Source organism: Malaclemys terrapin, chromosome 2, assembly GCF_027887155.1.
Source record: "Malaclemys terrapin pileata isolate rMalTer1 chromosome 2, rMalTer1.hap1, whole genome shotgun sequence".
Taxonomy (NCBI): Eukaryota; Metazoa; Chordata; order Testudines; family Emydidae; genus Malaclemys; species Malaclemys terrapin.
The window spans coordinates 210,849,052-210,871,194 of record NC_071506.1 but is presented as its reverse complement, the minus strand read 5'-3'; the positions used below and the strand labels follow the sequence as shown (position 1 = coordinate 210,871,194).

At 43.1% G+C, this 22,143-nt stretch overlaps 1 protein-coding gene across 1 annotated transcript; it reads left to right on the top strand.

The window, feature by feature from the left end:
• Window positions 1-2,673: 2,673 nt before the first annotated feature.
• Window positions 2,674-20,623, top strand: GGCT (gamma-glutamylcyclotransferase). Its single transcript, XM_054018559.1, has 5 exons — window positions 2,674-2,822; window positions 3,593-3,760; window positions 11,232-11,377; window positions 15,584-15,719; window positions 19,352-20,623. The coding sequence occupies exons 1-5, from the start codon at window positions 2,688-2,690 to the stop codon at window positions 19,499-19,501; spliced, it is 735 nt and encodes a 244-aa protein (XP_053874534.1). The 5' UTR covers window positions 2,674-2,687; the 3' UTR covers window positions 19,502-20,623.
• The last annotated feature ends 1,520 nt before the right edge of the window (window positions 20,624-22,143 follow it).

Sequence of the window (22,143 nt, the reverse complement as noted above, 5' to 3'; positions counted from 1 at the left end):
TGTTAAACAAATAAATATTCCCCTATAAAGCAATAAGCCAAAATACTGTATCAAAGGAACCTAAAAGTGAAATTGTGACTATAAACAAAATACTGATACTGACTTCATTGATTTTCATCATCTAAGCTGAGAGAAATGCAAAAAGTAAACAACGAGCATAAAAAGGATGAATATATTGGACTGGGATTCTGCACCACTGAAGACTCAATGCGAGGGTGGCACTTGGAGGTATAAAATGCTGGATTGATCTCAATGTGCTGTTAACTTGAAAACTAGGTATTACAATTAAATATCAATATAATTGAATAGTTAACTACTGATAGTTTTAGTAAAAACATCCAGCATGTGTGCTTATCCACAATCCCAAATGTATACCATATCTTCCTAGGTACTAGTAACCCAGCTACTCAACAGTTAGACAACTTCTACAATGCACTGATAGTACCATCATCTGTGGCATGGTGAAAAGTAAAACTGTGAGGATAGCATAAAATACATTGAAATTAATATACAAATAAATAATAATGAGGCTCCTGTACTGCATGCATTTTTCATTTTTGTATCTCATTCATTAAATTAAAATATAGGTTTTAGTGAAACTGTCAAAGAATTTCCTATCTTCTGCACCACACTGCTGCAGAATCCAGGAATTTTGCTGCAGATTTTGATTCCAGCTTGCCACATTGTACGCTGATTGCTATTTTGCATGAAGCCACTTGTGGAAGGAGATAGTCATAGGAAATGGAACTCTATTAGTTAATATTTTTTGTTAATATCTCTTGTGAATGTATTTTATATGCTTTTCAGTAATCTCTATTGTAGTCCTCAGTGGTACTTGGCAGACGTATCCTTCTGACAAAATCTATTAATGTGTTATCTTATAAAAAATTTATTCTGTTGAATGAATAAAAAGCTTTGCTTAGTAATCGAATATTGACAAACAATGAACTAGGTTATGATGTGCCATTAATATGCTCCTTAAGTCAGCTTTCTGCTTACACTCAAGAAGAGTATTAATAACCTAAATAAAACATGCCCTAGAGTGCCTTTATTCAAAAGTGAAACCTTTCTTTAATGGATCACCTAGGGGACCATCAAAAAATTGATTGCCTAATTGTGCTTAACAAAAGACTGATCCAAAGTTTACTGCAAAATTGAAAACCTTGGAAATGCTCTAAAGCAGTGTCATCAAAAGCAAAGCTGCCCACTGGACATCTCGTTCCTCCAAGCAGTTTCACTTCAATTACTCTTTCCCATTTAAGACACTACCAAATAACTTTTTGCCACTGAAACCCAGGTTGGGCCCCTAAGATTCAGCTGTGAATCATTTGTCCACACTTAATGTGCAAAAGTGATTCACTTAGAGAGAAAGCAGTGGGTACAATATGGTCTCTTGGGTTTTTTTTTGTAAACTGCTTATACTTCTGCCAGGTTCCCACGCAAGAGCTGTGCTAGTGCTACCATGACTCTCTGCCCTTTACAATAAGAACATAATGGCCATATTGGGTCAGACCAATGATGCATCTAGCCATGTACCCTGTCTTTGACTGTAGCCAGTAGTACCAGAACTTCAGGGGGAGTGTACAGAACAGGGCAATTTTGAAGAGCTCCACCCATCCTCCCCACCTGGCTTTGGCAGTCAGAGCTTTAGAGTTGCCCTAGGCATAGGGTTACATCCCGGATCATCTTGGCTAATAGCTGTTGATTGACCTATTCTCAGTGACCTTATCTAGTTCTTTTTTTAACCCAGTTATTCTTTCGGCCACCAAACCTCCCTGGCAATGAGTTCCACAGGTTAGTTTGGTGTTTGTGAAAAAGTAGTTCCTCTTGTTTGTATTCAATCTGCATCCTGTTAATTTCAGCAGGTGATCCCTGGGTTTTGTATTATGGAAAAGCATAAACATTTATCTATTCACTTTTTCCACACCACTCATAATTTTATAGACCTTTATCCTATCCCATCCCCACCCCCCCAATCATCTCTTTTCTAAACCGAACAGCCCTAATCTTTTTAGCCTCTCTTTGTACGGAAGCCATTCCATGCCCCTGATCATCTGTGTTGCCCTTCTTTGTTCCTTGCCCAGTTATCGTTTTTGAGATGAGGTGACCAGAACGGGTCACGGTATTCAAAGAGTGGGCACGGACGCTATGGATTTATACAGTGGCAGTATGTTATTTTCTGCCTTATTTTCCATCCCTTTCCTAACACTGCCTAAGAACGTTTACCTTTTTGACCACTGCGGCTTGTTGAGCTGAAATGTTTGGAGAGCTTTCCATGGCAATGCCAAGATCTCTCTGGAGCAGTGACGGTGAATTTACATGCCACGGTTCTACATGCCTATCTGGCATCATTTTTCCAGATGTGCATCACTAGGCAAGGCTCACTGCTGGATTTCAGTGGGGTCCAGGGGCCTGCCCTTAGCAGTGAGGTAATAGTAGCCCCACCCACCCCTCCCCAGTCTTGTACCTTGCACCAGGCCCGCTTCCACCAGTGTTCCCCCTCCTGGCACCTCCCCCTCACAGCCCTTTGGCTAGGCCAGCAGCCCACAGGGAACAGGTCGGCAGGGGGCGGAGCGTCCTCCCGACGTCACTCCGTGCCGCTCCAAGCAGCCAGTGGGTGTTCCCGCCCGAGAGGAGAATCGCTCTGGGGACTGCCGAGCCGGCGGCGGCCAATCAGGAGCGGCTGCATGCCGGCAGGGCACTTGGCCAATGGGGAGCGCTGTTATGCAGTTGCCAGCCGGGCGGCTAGGTCCGCTGTCTCTGTCGCGGGATCAGCTGTCCCTGCTCCAGCGGCAGCCGCGCGGCGCCCTCCTGGCCGGGAGGTGAGGCTGGGATCGCCGGGCCGGTCAAGGGGGGTCCCCGCGGCCCGGCTGCTCATCACCGGGCAGGCAGCTGTGCGGCTGCATCTGGGCCTTGCGCCGTCCTGGGGTGTCCCCCTGCAGTGCCCGGCCTCTCCTCCTCCGTACCCGCCCTGGGGCTGTAGGGCCCGGGGTAGCGCAGCGCTGGTGTGGGGAGCCACGGACCTAGCGCCGCTCACCGTGGCTGCTGGGCGCGGGTCGCCTGCCTGAGCCGTGAAAGCCGCCTGGGCAGGGAAGCGCCCTGCACCGCGCTGGAGCCGGATGCCGGCTGTGCGGCCGCTGGAGCTCCCCTCTAGCCCTGGGGCGGCGATCAGAGACCCCTGCAGCCGGAGCAGGCATCTGGCCCTTCTCGCAGTGGCATTGATCCTGGCTGTTCTCCACGGATCTGTCCCCAGCAGTGGGATGGCCGCCACCACCGCCCTTGGAGGCAGCTATGGGGCCAAGTACAGCGGAGTTAAGACTTTTCCAGTCTAAATATGCTTTTACTCCTCCATCCGCACCAGAGCGGATGTTTATAAGCCACTGTTTATAAGCTAGGGAAGCAGCCACCAAGAGAGAGAACAGGAGCAAAGGCGAAGGGCAAATGGGGGTGTAGCTGGTGCAGGAAAGATGGTGAAGGAGCCACGGAAGCCACAAGGCCAGGGGGAGTGAGGAGGGGTATAAGTAGAGTTCATCAACAGGCACTGTTGAAATTTCCTTTAACACTTGCTTTTTTATTATTCTCTGTATGGTAGATGGAGACTCCCAGGAGCTGCGTTTGTACCAGGTCGGGTGGCGGTTTGGGAGTCAGTACCTGTGGGGAGGACAGTTTCCTGTATTTTGCTTATGGCAGTAACCTGCTTCGGGAGAGGATCCTGCTAAAAAACCCATCTGCCACTTTCTATGCTGTAGCCAACTTGCAGGTCTGTATCTATGGGAGAGATGGAACCCTGTATTCTCCATTCTTTGGCCTTTCCTTTATATGTGCCAAAGAAATTTAGCCTTAATCTGTGTTTTAGTTATAGTTTCAGGAATCTGGGGAGGAGGCATAGCTGCTACATTAGGGAAAATGTTTGTTACATTTCACTAACACTTCATTTTATTTTTAAGCCTGTAGAATATTGAAGTACGCTTTGTGAAGCTCTAAGCTCATGTCTGAACATTACCTGAGTAGTGCTGCTGCTGCCTTCATCCCATTGCTTTGTAGGCTACCTGAATTGAAAATACTCTTTTCAGGGACACTCCAGGCACCAAGCAGCATGTAACTGGAAAAGTTCTGAGTGCTTAGAGCCCCTCTTAGATACTGTATCCTTATATACTTAACTAGGGTGACCAGATTACCAGTATAAAATATCAGGATGGGGGTGGAGCCAAAAATGGGGGGCGGAGCAAAAAAAAAGAGTTTTAAGGGGCCTGGGGCATTAGCAGGCCCCGCGCGCTGCCCTCCCCGCGGAGCCTCCCGCTCCCTGGCCCGCCAGGGGCATATGCGGGGCACAGTGGGTCTGGGCAGGGGCAGCAGGTCTGGGCGGGGGCAGCGCGGAGCGGGCAGGAGCCGGGGGGGGGGGGGCGGCAGGGACCGAATCCCCGCTGCTGCTGGGGAGCCCCGCGCCTCTCCCGCCCACTCGCGGCTGTGGCTCCTTCCCGGCGGGACGCGCCCCCCGCTGCCCCGGGCACATGCGGCACGCGTCCCCCGCGCCTAGTCTCCCTCCCGCCGGGAAGGAGCAGCTGGACGCGTGCATGTGCCCGGGGCAGGCCGGGGGGCACGTCCCGCCGGGAAGGAGCCGCAGCCGCGAGCGGGAGGGAGAGGCGCGGGGCTCCCCAGCAGCAGCGGGGATTCGGCCCACACCCCCACGCCACCCACCCAGCCCCTGCCCGCTCCGCGCTGCCCCCGACCGGACCCACCGTGCTGCCCTGCGGGCTGCAGGGCTGGAGCAGCCTCCAGTCTGCGCTCCCAGACCCGGGCAGAAGCCCTCTGGCGCGGCGGGGCGGTTCACAGCTGAGCCCCCCTGTCTCCCTCCCTTGCCAGCCCCCCTTTGCCCGCCTGGTACCCGGGTGCTGGAGCTGACTCACGAGCTCCAGGATCCAGGCACCGCCGCCACCCCCTCCCTCCAGGCTTGCGCCGCCATGCTGCAAGCCTGGGAGGGAGGAGGAATGCTGGGGAAGAGGCGGGGCCAGGGCGGGGATTTGGGGAGGGAGCCAATGGGGGAAGGAGAGGGCGGAGCCGGGGCGGCGGGGGGCCCGAGCGCCAGAGCGGAAGGCAAAATTTCTTCTTTGTCCAGTGTCCCGACCAAACATTGGTCGGGACGCGGGACAAAGAAGCAAATATCGGGACAGTCCCGATAAAATCGGGACGTCTGGTCACCCTATGCTTAACACTTAGGGCTGGTCCACACTAACCCCCCCAGTTCGAACTAAGATACGCAACTTCAGCTACGTGAATAACGTAGCTGAAGTCGAAGTACCTTAGTTCGAACTACAAGGTACTTACCGCGGGTCCACGCGTGGCAGGCAGGCTCCCCCGTCCACTCCGCGTACTCCTCTCGCAGAGCAGGAGTACCAGCATCGACAGCGAGCACTTCCGGGATCGATTTATCGCATCTAGACAAGACGCGATAAATCGATCCCAGAAAATTGATTGCTTTCCGCCAAACCCGGAGGTAAGTATAGACGTACCCTTATATAATACTCCACTGGAGGCTCTCAAAGCACTTGGCAAACATTACTGAATTAAGTCTTGCATGTATGAATGAGAGAAACATTATTATGCCCATGGTTAGAGATGAAGAAATGGAGGCATTATGCCTTAAAGTGACTTACCCAAGGTCACCCCGGAAGCTCACGGCAGAGCCAGAATGTAAAACCTGGATCTCCTGACTTCATGTCCAATGTTCTAACAAGATCATCCCTTACCCTTCATAATTCTGCTTTTTATTTATCAATTCTAAGCTGCTTGATGTTTTGAATGTAACCACATTGCCCCCAAAGTCAAGTTTTCCAGTCATCTTGGCTACTATCGTGAACTTCTCATCTCTTAAGTGCATCTAAAACTGGGTATCCAGTCAATATCAGACCCAGAGTCAGTGTCATGTAGCTTATCCTCCAGGGGGCAGACTGGAATCAGTTTTGGTGAAGATCTTTGCATTAACCTTTTGAATGACTCTCAGAAATAATAATGGAAGGTCTAAAAGTCTACAAATCCTGATTGGCTAAGAGTTGCATTTTTTTTTTTAAACAACCCATGTTAGCAGATCAAATCTTGTTAAAACTATGAGGAAAATTGTGCTGAAGTTGTACTTTATGCTGTTGGATAATTTATATCCTGCTTAAAGTGTAATGCAATGAAGACGTCAAAGAACTCCTTGGAAAAATATTTTGCTACATAAGGGCACTTCTTCCTGAGAGAGAACTCCCACTGAAACCAATAAGAGTTTGGCTGAATTAAGAGTCCTGGTTAGGACTTCATATGCTAGAATAAAGAGTGCCAAAAGATGCAAATGAGATATCGGAAAGAGAGAGATTAGTAGACAAATTTTTTTATTAGGAGCTGGATAAACTCTCAGAATCAAGAAATTTTTACTTTAGTCTAACAAGTTACTAACTTCTCATTTTTCTTATGCCTCAGTATTGTAATATGTGTGGTATTCTTTGATGGTTCTACTACTCAAAGTGGTGCTGCATACTACTTGTTTCAACAAATTTCACTGGAATGACTTACTCTGCAGTTTCGTCCTGGAGTCCTGGACAAACTGGTGGCTGAAAGGAAACTGGGACAGCTCGGTTTCCTGGCAGATAAATAGATGGGAGCAAGCCTCTCCTTCCGCAGGGAGAGGGTGGTTTCTCTGGTCAAGTGAAAAATTCCCTTTCAGAGCCAGGCCTAGCACAGTTCAAGGCTTTTTATGCTGTTTTGTCTGGGCATAAAGGGAGTTTTTAATCAGTGAATTGCAACTTCACATTTCTTGCAAAAACATGATTATTTTGCTGGTTTCACTAGAAGTGTGAGTGGATTATTTGTGTATATTTAAGTTAGGGTTGACATGCACTGACAAAGCCTTGTTGGGAGATCCTATTAACCTCAGCTGAAGCCAGTACTACTATCACTATCTGACATCTGCAGGCAATACAGTCACTCATAAATGTGTAATAAATTAACAATTACAATTCGTTTTGATTTTTAATGTTTCCACAGTTTTTAAAAATACATTCCCATGCAAATAGTTGCTTTAACAACAAATATACTTCCCTTGCGTGTCTGAAACCCAGGTGTTTGTAGTGCTAGGGATGTGAAAGTGACTGCTCTCCAAACAGAGAGAGACAAAAAGTAAATGGAAGATAGTGACACGATTTTTTTTTTTAATAATTTTTACTTTGACCTCAGATTTTACTACTAATCTAGATAATGAAATTGACTTGTTTACAATATCTGACTTAAGCTGAAAGTATCCCTTTAACGTTAATCACCAAAACTAAGGCCATGTCTACACTAACACTTATGTTGGCAAACCTTTTTTCTCAGTCCGGAGTGTGGAAAAAAACAGCCCCCTGAGTGACATAAGCGCTCACGTGCACAGCACTATGTCAGCCAGAGATGCTCTTCTGTGGACATAACTACCGCCGCTCGTTGAGCTGGTTTTATTATGTCGAGAGGAGAGCTCTCTCCCATCGGCATAACGCGTCTACACAAGCGTTCTTACAGTGGCACAGCTGCATGGGTACAGCTGTGCCACTGTAAGCTTGTAAGTGTAGACATGGTTTTTGTGAACGTACCTTCCATAATTTTGGGATGCAGTAATCTTAATGGTCTAGCAGCTGGGATGTATTACTAAATTTTCATTGAATTTGTTAAACAGCTATCAAATGTTAGTGTATAAAGTTTTCTTACACAGTATTTATTGTTTAGAGCACCTTTGTGTAAGAAGTTAATGTAATCTCCATGACAGTTAAATAAACTACCTTGCTCATTCAGATTTAAGCCACTGATCTAGACTTACAGTATAAAAGATCTTAACAGTTGCATTCTTTGTTTATATCAACATATCTATTTGAATGACTAGTGTATGGTGGTCTAGTGCCAACTGGAGGGAAAGACGAACTCTATCAGAGGGTCTCTGAAAGTTCCAAAGATTACTGTGATCAGTATCTAGCATATGGTCATAAGTGTACTCATTCAACCACCAGTCTTCTGGCAATTAGAGCCTGATCATCTGAAACGCTGAGCACTTTCAAATATCACTGACAAGTCAAAAATGCTCAGCACGTCAGAGGCTTCTCAGCACCTGGCAGGATCAGGCCCTGAAGGAGGAGTTGAAAGTAGCCAAGTGCAGTATCTCTAACAAAAGAATGTTGTGTGAAGACTTTTTGCCCAATTGCAGCCTTCAGTTTGTTTACTGACTTTCAGGGTATGCAGTAAGTATATTATGTAGCAAAGCATGTTAACTGTTCTGATCTGGCTCTCCATATCTGGTTGTTTAGAACAGACCTATGTCCTAGCTGTACAGTGTGCTAACACAGGCTCCCTTTTATCCACTGCTCCATACTCATTCAGTTATACTGTGTTTCAAAAAGAACAGAGATCTCAGAATGAAAAGGCACTACCCAGATTAACAATTGATTTCTGGTAATTTCTGTACAGTGAAACCAGGTAAAGCTAGCAAGACAAAACTAGCCTTGGAATAAAAGGTTAAGGATGCTGAACAGGAGTGTTAGCTTTCACAGAAAGAAGCAAGATAACAGTGTGTAAAAATGAAGCAATCTGAACTTTGGGGGTGGGGCTGAGGGAGTGGACATGAGTGGTTATGGTAAATGGACAAGAGAAAACAAGGAACACAAGCAACAGACAAGGAAAATTGGATCAGCATTTAGGAGAGAGGCAAAAAAATGAAGGGCATGAGCCCAAGTAGTGCTCAGAGCCTTTATTTCTGTTAACTCCCATAGGCACTGGAGGGGCAGAGCATCTTGCAGAATCAAGTCCAAAGTGGTCTTAAAACAAAACAGGAAAAGCTTAAGAAACGATCGAAAAAGAATTAATTTTTATTAGAGTATCATCAATGTGCTCAGTTCTGCAAAAACCAGAAAACCACCTCTTTAAGGGAAGGAGGGCTCAATCCTGCAAACATTTGCACATGTCTGTAACTTTATGCCCCTGACTTCAGTGAGACTACTGGTCTGCATACCGTTACTCATGCTTGAGAGTTTGCAGGATCTAGCCTGGAGTCTTACACTCTGAAATCACTTTGTAGCAACTCATGGAATGGCTGAGGATTAGCATTCATGTAGGTATGTTCCTGTTTTAGAGAGCACTTTGAGAAAAGTTGCTTTTTGGAGGGTTTAGTTGCACTTTCTCATATATGGGGCATATTTTGCAAAACCACCTGTTGCATCCTCATGGCTTATTGAAGATCAGACAAGAGCCTCCAAAGTGTACAATTGATTTTTTTTTTAAGCCCTTCAAATTTCAGAAATATTTTTAAAGATTGAAAAACATATTTGAGCAGATGTGTAAGCGGTAGCTCACTTCAGAAATTAAAAACCTCAACATAATTAAAAACACTTTAAAGGGACTTCAGTTTGAAATATAGTCAGTTTTAAAAAAGGAGGGGGTTGCAGCTTAAAAGTAGTTTAACGAACTTTGCTTGTCCTTGAGTGATCCAGTCATTGGTTTAGATACAATTACGTTTTCCTACCTTTCTTTAGAATGTCTCTCTACACTGCTGCTGGATGAAAGGCGCACACAAACTGGAAACTGGCTGACAACTGATTAGTCACTCACCGTTTCCACGATGTGCTGAGTGCTGTTCGATGCACAAAGTAAAACTGAAAAAAATAGGAGGAAAAGTTTTACTGTATTTTATTTTACAGGAAACTTTATAGCAGGGGTCTCAAACTCAGTTTATCTTAGGGCCAGTGCCAGTCCTCAAATCCTTCCAGCGGGCCAATAATGTCACTGAAGATGGTATTCGGAAAAGAAAACGTTTCTATTGTATTTTTTTTTTATTTTGAATTTCTTAGAACTAATAAGTGTCATACAACTTAATAAAATTATTCGTCTGCTAGAGAGTTTTTAGTGTTTGTCAGACACCTGGCAACGCTTCAGTTCTGTCAGTTTGTTGATGTTTGGCCTCAGTGACTGAGCAGTTGGAACCTTCGGATTGCAGCAAGGTGTGCATCAGATGTTTATATTCATTGTGGGAAAAAAGTCCTGCTGCCTCCATGGCTGACTCTGCCTGGCAACTAGTGATGGTATCTCTGTCCCTCTCCCCCAGCCAATGGGAGCTTCGAGGGGCAGCGCCTGTAGCAGACCAAGCCGGCAGCGTGGCTGGCTGCATGCGTCTCCTCTGCGTGCGCAGTGGATAGGTTCTCAAGCTGCAGATGGCCCGCGGGCCGGGACTTTGAAACCCTTGTTTTATAGTAAAGTTAGGTTTTACTTGTGAGAACAGGAGGTGTGTGAGTTCTAAAAGAATCTCAATTTTGTACCTACAATGGGTTTTATAAAAAAAAAAAAAAAAGATGAAAATATCCCTTAGAAGACTCTCACCTATTGTTCTTACAGGTAACTGAAGAATTAGAATTAGAAACTTTTTTTCAATTTACTTTGTGCATTTGATAGCACTTTCTGCCTACTCACTTTTGTTGGTCAGTTTCAGTTCCTTTTTTTTCTCATATGCTAGCAGGATGACTTCTCACATGCCCTGCTCGGGGCGGTTCAGATGCATGCTCTTCTTTCCATCCTTCAAGAGGGGGTTCACGAGTCAAAGCAGCACCAAAAGCTGAGCAGGGATAAGCAGCTGACGGGCATGTACACAGAGAGGAAGGGGACAAAGAGGAGTACTCAGCCCTGACAGGTTTGGTGCTGTGGCTCTCAGGCCCACCCAAAAACCCCTTCCAAACCTTTGAAGGGCAGCAGAAAACCATTACGGAAACAGGATTTTAACTTCAGGAAGTCACTGACATCCCTTTAATGTTACTGTATTGTATTTAATGTAGAATGTGTCTATTATGTTGAGATGAGGTTGTGGCGCTTTCTCTGCCAGCCCCATTGTCTAGCAACTCTTTAGGAGAATTGTCAGTTGTTTGGCCTAAAACATAGAGATGGGCCCAGATCTGGGCCCAAATTTCACAATGCAGCTCCATCATCACTAAAAATGAACCTACCATACCTTTCTTCCGTCCCCAAACCAATTATTTTTCTTGGGGCCTGATGAAACTGCCACTGAAATCTGCAGAAAGTAACCAATTGATCCCAGTGGGAGCTGGATCACATCCTTAATGAAGGAAAAGTAACTTCCTTCCTTGTGGCTATGCTGGCTCTTCTTGTAGACTTCGCTTAAGCTAGTACTTTGTTAAGAAAACCCAAATCACTAAGTGGAAATTGATCATTTGTATTGGTTTAATTTGCAGGATTTTAAACTCGTTTTTGGCAATCATCGAGGCAAAGCAAGTTCTTACTGGCATGGAAGTACAGCTACCATTGTTCAAAGCCCTGGAGACGAAGTGTGGGGAGTAGTATGGAAAATGAACGCTAGCAATTTAAATTCGCTGGATCAGTAGGTGCATTTTAATGTCTTGTGTCACTTTAGAAAGCAAGCCAAATGCAATGGTTATTTTTCAATAATCAGTGTGGTGGGTTTGTTTTTGATCAGGAAGAACACATTGGATTCTAAAACACAAATTTGTATCTTAGAGCTTGGCTGTGGACAATGGATTGTGTGATGTGGTTTGGATGAAAGCTGGAGGCATGTGGTAAGTATAGTGGTCAGTAGGTTTCCGGTATAGGGTGATGTTTATGTGACCATTGCTTAGTAGCACTGTAGTGTCTAGGAAGTGGACCTCTTGTGTGGACTGGTCCAGGCTGAGGTTGATGGTAGGGTGGAAATCGTTGAAATCTTGGTGGAATTCCTCAAGGCCCTCCTTCCCATGGGTCCAGATGATGAAGATGTCATCAATGTAGCACAAGTAGAGTAGCGGGCATAAGGGGATGAGAGCTGAGGAAGCATTGTTCTAAGTCAGCCTGACATCAGGAATCATAACATTAAAAAACCGGTAGGAGAACACGTCAGTCTCTCTGGTCACTCAATAACAGACCTCAAAGTGGCAACTCTTCAACAAAAAAACTTCAAAAACAGACTCCAACATGAAGCTGCAGAACTGGAATTAATTTGCAAACTGGATACCATCAGATTAGGCCTGAATAAAGACTGGGAGTGGTTGAGTTATTACAAAACCTAAACTTAATTTCCCCGATACTAATTTCTCCCTACTGTTACTCACACCTTCTTGTCAACTGTCTGTAATGGGCCACTCTCTTACCACTTCAAAAGTTATTTCTCCTCCCTTGGTATCCTGCTGTTAATTGATTTATCTCGTTAGACTGGTAAAGCACCCCACATCCTTTCATGTATTTATACCTGCTCCTGTATCTTTTACTTTATACATCTCATGAAGTGGGTTCTAACCCATGAAAGCTTATGCCCAAATAAATTTGTTAGTCTCTAAGGTGCCACAAGGACTCCTCCCTTTTTTTTTTTTTTTTTTTTTTGCTGATACAGACTAACACGGCTACCACTGAAACCTGTGATGATTCAGTTATCCCTCCCAATGTAAACCTGTCCTGCCCCCGTTTAGTGACAACTTAGATAGTTCTGTGACCTATCAAATTGCTTGCCTGCCTGTCTGCATGCTGGAGAGCACTGGGGCAGTACATGGCTAAGAACCTCAGAAAATCATCCCCCTCTTTTGCGGGTGCCTTAATAAGTATTTAGGAGCCTAACTTTAGACACCGTTTGAAAACTTTGGCCAGAGCTCTGTACTTCTTGTTTTATTACAGCTCTTAGTGGCCTAGTCTATAAAACTGAAATTTCAACTTGCACATTAATGGTGTATAATGAGTCTGAATCTGCAAGGGGCTGAGTGCTCTCAGCTACCATTGACTTCAGCCCCTCACAGGATCAGGCCCATTATGAATGCTTTCAGGATTTGAGGAATAAAATTAATGTTACAAAGTTTAGTTTGGAGACATTGGAATTAGATTAAATCTGAGCAGTTAATTACCTTGTATACTTCTCACTGGGGAGAAGTCCTCACTCTTTCTCCTACCCAATTCTTCTCTGCACCTTACTGCTCTCACTTATAAGATCCTGTCTCTTTTGTACAACATCTTAACTTGTCATGCGTTCCTGAAACCTAAAATACTTCACAGAGCTAAAGATCCCATAACTATTTCTGTCTATGAGGGAAGATACTGCCCCTACCAGCACTGTCAGGAAAGAAAGGTTGATTGATAAATAATTGTAATTTGTATTGTGGAGTTTTAAATCACTTTTAATCACTTTTAATGCTAGTAAAAGGTACCTGATTGGCAGCTCTGGAGACTCAACTGTTCTAACTCAACAGAAAAGTTACAGGATGGGCATTAGCATTGCTGGCTTGCTCCCCCGACAGTTCATGAATAGGTCCTAAAGGTGATCTTCAAAAGGAAAGAAACTGGATTTGTCCTCTTTGCTTCTTTATGACCTATAAAGAAAACCTGATTTAAAAAAAATCTAGTGCTAGTCTTTTCACTAGATATTCAGGTTTTATCTACCCTGTCTTCCTAGTGATCTGGTATAATTATGATGGAGTAACCATGAAGTAAAAAGTGATAGGAAACTATTTTTATCAGTTGTTAGAAAATTTGCTTTTTGTGTGTGTTAACTTTTCCCCTTTCTGCACTCCTTGCCCTCTAGAAATAATTTAATTACCAGGATTTCTACCTGTTAAAATACTTATGTTGGTTTTTGTTCCGATAATGTGTCAGTGTCCTTTTAAGGACTATGGCCCCAATCCTGCAAAGGCTTACATTATGTCTGCACTATAGACCTTACAGTGGCACAGCTGTACCACTACAGCTGTGCTGTTGTAAGGTCTCCTGTGTAGCTGCTCTTTGCTGACAGGAGAGAGTTCTCCTGCCAGCATATTTAAATCACCCCCAACGAGCAGCGTTAGCGATGTTGGCAGTAGAGCCTCTCCTGCCGACATAGCACTGTCCACACCAGCACTTTTGTTGATGAAATGTATGTTGATCAGGGGTGTGTGTTTTTTTTTTTTTTTTTTTCCCCACATCCCTGACCGACAAAAGTTTTGCTGACAAATGTGCTAGTGTAGACAAAGCCTTAAATGTGTAGAGTTAAGCACAGACATCAAATAGTCCTGCTGAAATCAGTGGAACTGTTTTCTCTTTGTAGTTGCGCACATTTGTAAGTGTCTGCAGGATTGGGACATAGTTGTAGCTAAAAAATAGATTAACTTTCCTTAAATTATGTTGTATTATTAAACCTGAAAAATCCAGTTTTGCTTTTTACTGTGTGTTCACTTTTTGCACTTTTTCTCAGCATGGACAATGAAAGTAGTCTTCTGTTTTTGGATAATGTGTAGTCAATTTCACTTTTAGTTCCTCATTTACTAGCTAAACAATACAATGCTAGAGTTGCAAACAAGGGAGAGGGATCTTTGTGTCTTTGCTTTCCTTGGTATTAAACTTCTTGGAGACACTTCTTGATTGTAAGTTTTTGGAGGTTTTGTCTTAGCCTAAAATTTACATTTCATAAAATTTGTTTGACCTGACACTTTCTCTCTTTTAAATCCCAGCAAAAGACACTATTGGCTTCTCATCTTTCTTCCCCCTGCTATGACCCAGAAATCTGTTTCTAAGATTTACATTCCATTTGTTTGTAGGCTGCAATCTTCCTGTTAGTTCCATGCAGGCATATGGGTCTGCCTGCAGTGAGCCAGCTGGGGCCATACTCTGCTAGTATGTTAAATCACTTGTAAAAGTGATTAGATGTTGTTTTCATTTGAAAATATAATTTGTCAGATACTTGGATACCATTGTGATGAATACTGCTAAAACCTAGCCAGGGTATTCTAAGTGGTCACATTTTTACCTGTCGTGTTCAGCTAAGCAGTTAACTATCGTATCTAAATTCCTGTTAGATACTACCGTATCTAATATCCCTGATCTCATGACATTTGAACTAAGTTCACCCATTACTGCCAATTTATTTAGATTTGTATTAGAAGCTAATTTTAACTTTTTAGCACTGTGTTTTTAATCCACTGTCCTCCCCCTGGGCAAATCTTTCTTTTGAAAGAAACTAGTTATGATGGTTCTCGATATAATCTTGTAGCTCACTGCTATTGTGCAAGTTCTACATACAAACTACAAGGTCTGGGCATGTTGATGGGTGTGCTGGGTTGTTCACAAGGATGTGCTTTGCCCAAGAACTGTGGGAGTTTCCTCACTTTAGAATTATCTCTATTTAAAAATAATTAAAGGGGCAAGGTAAAATTTTGCAGTAGTTTCATTATCTAAGTGGAACTTAATGATTCTGGCATTGTCTTTTAATTCTCATAATTTCGTTGTGTGCATATTGTGGATTATCAAATTTTATTTATATACCAAACATTAACTGATTCCCAAGAGGTGCAGAAAGTAACGTTGCTGTTAACTTGCATGGTTACAGGGATAGGCTTGCTGTTACGCTATTTGTTCTGGATCTAAAAAATAAGCCAATGGTATTGTTCACTTTTTGATTTCAGTACTCCGAGATACAAGTATTGATCAAAATTATTGGAATACATTAATATTACTCCGTAGTGCAGCCGAAAAGCCACCTTGCATTTAACATGCTAAAACTCACCTATTCAAATACATGTTAGTTTTCTCCCCTGTATTGGTGGTTCAGAATGAAAGGAAATGTTTTGATTCTTTACAGGCAAGAAGGAGTTGAAGGTGGTATTTACAGTCCAATAGAAGTCAACGTTCCAACTCAAGAGGGAAAAGTACTGACCTGTCGAAGTTATCAGATGAATGATTGTATCTGTGATCTCCCATCACCACAGTATAAAAAAGTAGGCATTATCTAAAAAGAGCGTGAACTGAAGTGGATATTGTATTACTACTTGCCACTTATAATAGTGTCTTACAACAGCATTTGCTATATAGCATAGTCCCTTAAAATAGCATTTCAATTCTTTCTAAATGTATCAAACCAATACATCCCTATTGTTAGTCTGCTGACTTCAGTGAAACTAAACAAAAGGTAAATCTGGGCTATTGTACATAAAGCATGTGCTCTCACCCATGAATTGCTTCTTCCTCAATTCATTTGCAACCACCTGTGAGGTTGCATCAGCTGCTCAAAAGCACTAAGCAACTTTACAAAATAGTTTGGGATAGAAAAGATCACTGTACTAAACTGAAGCCACAAAGGGAATTTTAGTGGACAGAACTTAACACCCTGACCTGGAATCTGGCAAGGACATAGATATTAATATCTCCACTCTTGTAAAAAGTGCCATAGAATCTTTCATGACTAAAGGTAGTTAGTATCTTGGGTTGACATCTCCAACATCACAGGCCCTGGGGCATTGGTCTCAGGGGCAGCTCCAGGCACTGGGGCAGCAAGCCGCGGGGGGCAGCCTGCTGGGTCGCCATGAGGGCAGCAGTCAGGCTGCCTTCGGCGGCATGCCTTTGTGACGTCCGCTGGTCTCGCAGTTTTGGCGGCAATTCAGCAGCGGGTACGCCAAAGGCGCGGGACCCATGGACCTCCTGCAGGCATGCCGCCGAAGGCTGCCTGACTGCCATGCTTGGGGCGGCAAAATACATTGAGCCACCCCTGATTGGTCTAGTACTTCTTCTTAGCATATGCGCAGTGTCCCTCAAGTGTCATGTGACCAGGATTCATCACTGAATTTGGACTGCTGGTTGGATCATTAGCTTCCCTGGCTTGGGCCGGGTACTGCTGGGGAGCACGACATGTACGCTGATCCGTGTCCCCGGATTTAGTACTGGTTTGGAAGAAAAAGTTCCATGTGCGATGTCACCAACACCACTCTGCAGCACACTGACTCTTTTTGGAGGTGTGCCTAAGCACTGAGCAGTCCTGACTTGCTTAGCTGGTGAGGTCTGAGGCCCTATCCAGAGGTGGTGTGACTACATGTCTAGAAATGTTTAGCTAATCAGAATTACAGATAAAAGCAACAAGCTATCATAGTGACTTTCTACTGAAAATAACTAACTGGGCTTGATCCTATAACCCCTATGCATATGTCACGCCTTTTGACACTGGGGTCCATCCATATGGATCAGCTTGCAGGATCAGAATCTGTTTTTTTTGTTAAAGAACGCTAACCCAGGCAACCCTAGTGTGCTGGCAGCCATCACTTCCCCCTTACTTTTCTCCCAGACAGATCTTTGGGGTGGGCTGTTTGAAGAAATACAACTATGCTAATACAAACATCAAGGTTGATAATTTATATATCGTCTGGGGCTCTCCTTGCCATACTGCATGTATACCAAGATCATGGGAAAACTGATCTTTTATTTGACAAACAAAATTACCCCTTACAAGTAAAACTTTACAAGGCAGTCATCTAACTGTATACACTGTAATGTAATACAGTACTACATATGTACAGTTAGTCATGTATTTTTGTGACAAAACTGACTGTTATGGGAATTGTAACTTCCTGGCTTGTGTATTTAAATTCTCTGCCCTACGCTTTTTAACCTCCTAGGCAGAGTCTGTCATCACAATAGTATCTTGCTGCCTGAGCTTTTAAAACATGCATATGTATCTGTTTATATTAGTAATTATATCAGTTCTCTTTTCTCACTGGCTTCCCTCTCTCAAAACAATTGTATTGTCAGGGACTCAAACCAAATTTGACTCTTTGTTGTAGTTGCGTCAACTCTGACACTGCCTTCTGTAAGGGAAGTGTTCTCTCAGTCTAATCTCTCTTAGTTTTCCTATGGTTCTCTTCTACCTTTTTCTTCTATGTGAAAGGATTTTATTTAAGAGGACAAGTAGGGCTGTTCATGTCATATGGCTGTGTCAGTGACTAAGTGCACTGTGTGTACGTCTGTGTGGTATCTTCGGTACCTGAGATAAGCGGTTTTTATTTTTGTAACCTCCACCCCAGTAATTTCCTGTATTTTTTCTTTTCACTTCCCATGAATAGTTTTGGCTTACACTACACACTTTTTTTCATTTATCTTATGTGGGGGAAGGAAAGCTTCAGTAAAATAAACAGTAGAGAAACTGTCTTCACGTATGCTACATCTAAATGGCTTCTTTGCTACTGTAGTTCTTACTCAGATTCACCACTGTCCATTCAAATTAGAAAGACCCAGCAGCTGTTGGTGTACCCATCTCAGGATTTTTCTGTAATAACTCAAGCGTTATAATTACTTCTCACTTAGAAGAACTTATGCTAAGGCTGGTTGAAGACTGAAATCCTATATCTTAAAGGTGGAAATTAATTTGCTCCTGGGGGAATTCTGTGCCAAAAAATTAAAATTTTTGTGCACAAAAATTTTAAAATTCTGCATATTTTATTTGTCAAAATAATGCAATGTAATTACTCTGGTTTCAATTATTTTGGTAATTTATTTAAACTACACTACAATGGATGGAGAATGGGAGGAAGGAGCATTGGAGGAAATCCCCAAATACCTAATAGTAATGTAGATAGGTTTCACCCTTTATTTCTAGTTATTAGTCAACAAATATATGCAGCCGTATGCTCAGTGTTACATCATAAGTAACTGAAGAGTAAGTGAGGACTGAGGAATCAAACTCTCAATTTATATTGGCTACTGACCATCTCCAGAAAAGGAAGTAGAAAACAATTCATGGAATACATTTTGATAAGGATTTTTTTCAGTCCAAAAAGTTCGACCAGTTCTGATCACTAAAGGAACATAAGCATTTATAAGGCCATACTGTCCTTTACACCACTCTGGCAATGTAAAGGCGCCTTAAACTTTTACACCTGTTTTATATTCCTGGGGGAATTCACAAAGATAAAGCAGGATTCACTAAGCAGGCAGGCTGCTACATTCTGCTCTGCTTGAGGGGACAGAGCCTGTCCTACACCTACCTCCTCAGAAACACCTCGAAGCTCTGCCCCTCCATGCTGAGCATGCTACAATAGTGAGCAAGAGGGACAGTCTCTCTCTCACACGACTGCCCAGCACCATCACCGCGGTGATTTATGTCTCTACTGGCTGCTCCGGACACATAAACCAACCTGCCTGTGCTGCCAGGGAGGGGCATGTGACCGCTCTTGCAGCTTCCCTTTGCTTCCCTGTCAGATATCATATTTCTGTCAAAGAAATCTGTGGGGGACATGAATTCTGCGCATGCACAGTGATGCAGAATTCCCCCAGGAGTATTAATTGAATCATTAAGTGCCTGATCTCTCAGTGCCTTACACAGTAGCCTCCTAGGGGTTTTGTACTAGTACCCATCCTGGCAGTATCTGAGTTGCTTCAGGTTAATTATATTGACACTAGAGAGATCGTTAGAAGTCTTCATGGTGTCTTTGGCTGCCTTCCTTTTTCTGGGTAGGTAGGGTGTACATAGGGTTTTGTTTTAGTCCCATCACCTTAAATGGTACTATTTTTACACAAGTAAAGGTTTGTGTGATCTAACTCTTTTATTGTAAAGTGATATTAAAATTTTTTTTTTTAATTGTAGGTCATCTGTATGGGTGCAAAACAGAATGGCTTGCCAACTGCCTATCAGAAGAAATTAGAAGCTATAGAAACGAACAACTATGCGGGGCCATTATCAATCTTTGAAGAAATTGAAGCTGCTATTAAAGAGACAGAAACAACAACTCAGTAGAAAAGTATCCCCAAAATATTTCCAGTTCCACTTCCTTGCCTGATTTAATTCTATAGCCTGTGTTATACCGGAGGTCAGATTAGATTATCACTGTGGTCCTTTCTGGTCTTGGAATATATGAATTTTTCATTTTGATTTAGGCATCTGTCTTCTCAATATACTGATTAGCAATAATTTCCTTCTTTGATAAAGAAGGGCAAACTTGATACGTTTGTGTAGTTCAGTAAGGTATTGGATTGAATATGCAATTTAAGGTCTTAAGCTTGCGAAGATCTATGTACATGCTTAACTGTATGTACCACATCTAAAGCTAAGCACGTAAATCTTTGCAAATTGAGCTTAACTTTCTGTAGTTCTCATACAGTGCCGGTAAAGTTCATATAGTTCTTTAATACATCTATAAGCAGAACTAAAGAGAAAAGCCAGCTTGGTAGTCATGTGCACATGCTGCTGTGTTCTAGGATTAAGAGTTGTAGGATCAAGCTACAGTTCTTAAGTGCTGTGCACACAGTTCTCCAAGCAGGTTTAAAAAAACTTTTTTTTTTCCAAATGTACATAAGGTTCATTGGGATGCAAAGCAGGGAATTAAGCTGATACCGATTTGGATTTTTACATATCTAACTTCTGTAGCAGGGGTGCTGAGTCATTGAACCAAACTGTAAACCCTGTATATAATGGAAACCTCTTCAAGATGGGGGGGTGCAGCAGCACTCCTTGCACCACTAGTTCCAGCACCTATGTTCTGTACAGCAAGATTTTTTTTTTTCTTTGTCCAGGAGGTGTATCCATTTGCTTTTAAAAGTTAATCATTGGCTACTCTTTACCTTTTAGGTGTGCAGTCAACCCTTGTGTACTAATATGTCATGCCACTGGATACTGGTCACTTAAAAGTCAGTTTAAGCAAGAAAAGAAAGGAATTTAAAACACAAATATTTTCCATAGAAAATATTATTTTGAAAACGTTAGTCTAAGACAGTGGTTCTCAAAGCCGGTCCGCCACTTGTTCAGGGAAAGGCCCTAGCGGGCCGGGACGGTTTGTTTACCTGTTGCGTCCGCAGGTTCAGCCGATCGCAGCTCCCACTTGCTGCGGTTCGCTGCTCCAGGCCAATGGGAGCTGCGATTGGCCGAACCTGCGGATGCAGCAGGTAAACAAACTGGCCCGGCCCGCCAAGGTCTTTCCCTGAACAAGCGGCGGACTGGCTTTGAGAACCATTGGTCTAAGAGGCAACTCATGCCCTTAAGGAAGTTACCAGCAAAGTATAGATAAATCTCTGCATTAAGCATCTTCACATAACTTTCATATGACTTTGTATTATGCCTCTAATTTCATACAACTTTGTATCAGATCCTTATATAGAAAACTTTGTATTGAGCCTTGGTATAATGTTAAATGTCTTTTTGCTAGGAGTAGAATAAGATCCCTCCCACCCCCCTTTTAATCAATTGCCCTGTTGAATGAACCAGGTCTGAATGAGTAAAGGCGTGGAAGGCAAGCACCTCCAGACTGCTGCAATAGTTGGAGAGGGGAAGGAATCCAAATCCAAGAACAATAAAACTTGTCAAGTGGGCTCACTAAAGAAGAGCAGACATATTGACGGCCTTGGGGGTTAGAAGCAAGCACCTTCTTTTGAAAACACTTTCTTTGAATAGCATTGGGACAACACCCAGAAAGAAGCAGCACAAAGGACCAACGGACACAGATACAGGTTTTTGAATCTGGTATAGATTTGCATGAGAGGGAAGCTGCTATAAATGTGAGGTGTCTTGCAGAGGACCCTGGGTCTCGTCTTGTCAACATCGGCGCATGGATCCGGATTGGCAAAAGCCCAGCTCCACCCCTCCCCCATCTAACTCACCTGGCCAGTGCAGTTATAGTACTTATATAATATGCATATGATACAGTGTTGATTGATACATGTATTACCAATAAATGTGGCGCTTTGCCTTATTCCCCCTGAAAAGATCCTGTGCAGTACTTTAAGTACAACAGAAGGACAGCATTCTACCTGTAATGGCTACTGTTTTGTGGTATTGCTAGAAGTGGATGAACCAAGTCAGATAAAATAACTCTCTTGAATGGATTTTTTTAAAATTCTAAAGAGTTGGCTAACTACTTATTTTTTTCCCCTTAAATCATTGAATGCCTTGAACTTCCTGACTTCTGCAGGAAGCAGACCTAAGGCTTGATGAAAGCCCATAGGAATCTCTTCATTGACCTCATTGAGTTTGGATTAGGCCCCAATAAAGAAACACTGAGACTGTCTTCATGGTAGCTGCAGGCTAGCTCGAATCAGAGTATTGTAAATCTTGAATGAGTTCCTGATTTTGTGATACTTTCAGACTAAATTGAATGATTACTTCTGGGGAAAGTGGACAATTGAACAATTTTGGGAAATACAAAAAGGCTGAATGTCTTTTTTTTTTCTTTTGTATTTAAGATCCGTATGCAAAGGATTTGTCCTTGATGTAAAGGGGATATGTGTTATCTTCAAAGTTACTGATTGATTATGACAGCTGACAACATACACACAGGAACTTATAATTTACCATGTCTTCCCCTCATAAACTTCCATATTGGACATGTGCCATAGCAGTGCACTTCCCATCCACGTCATGTGAACATCTCCAAAGTTTATGCCTTT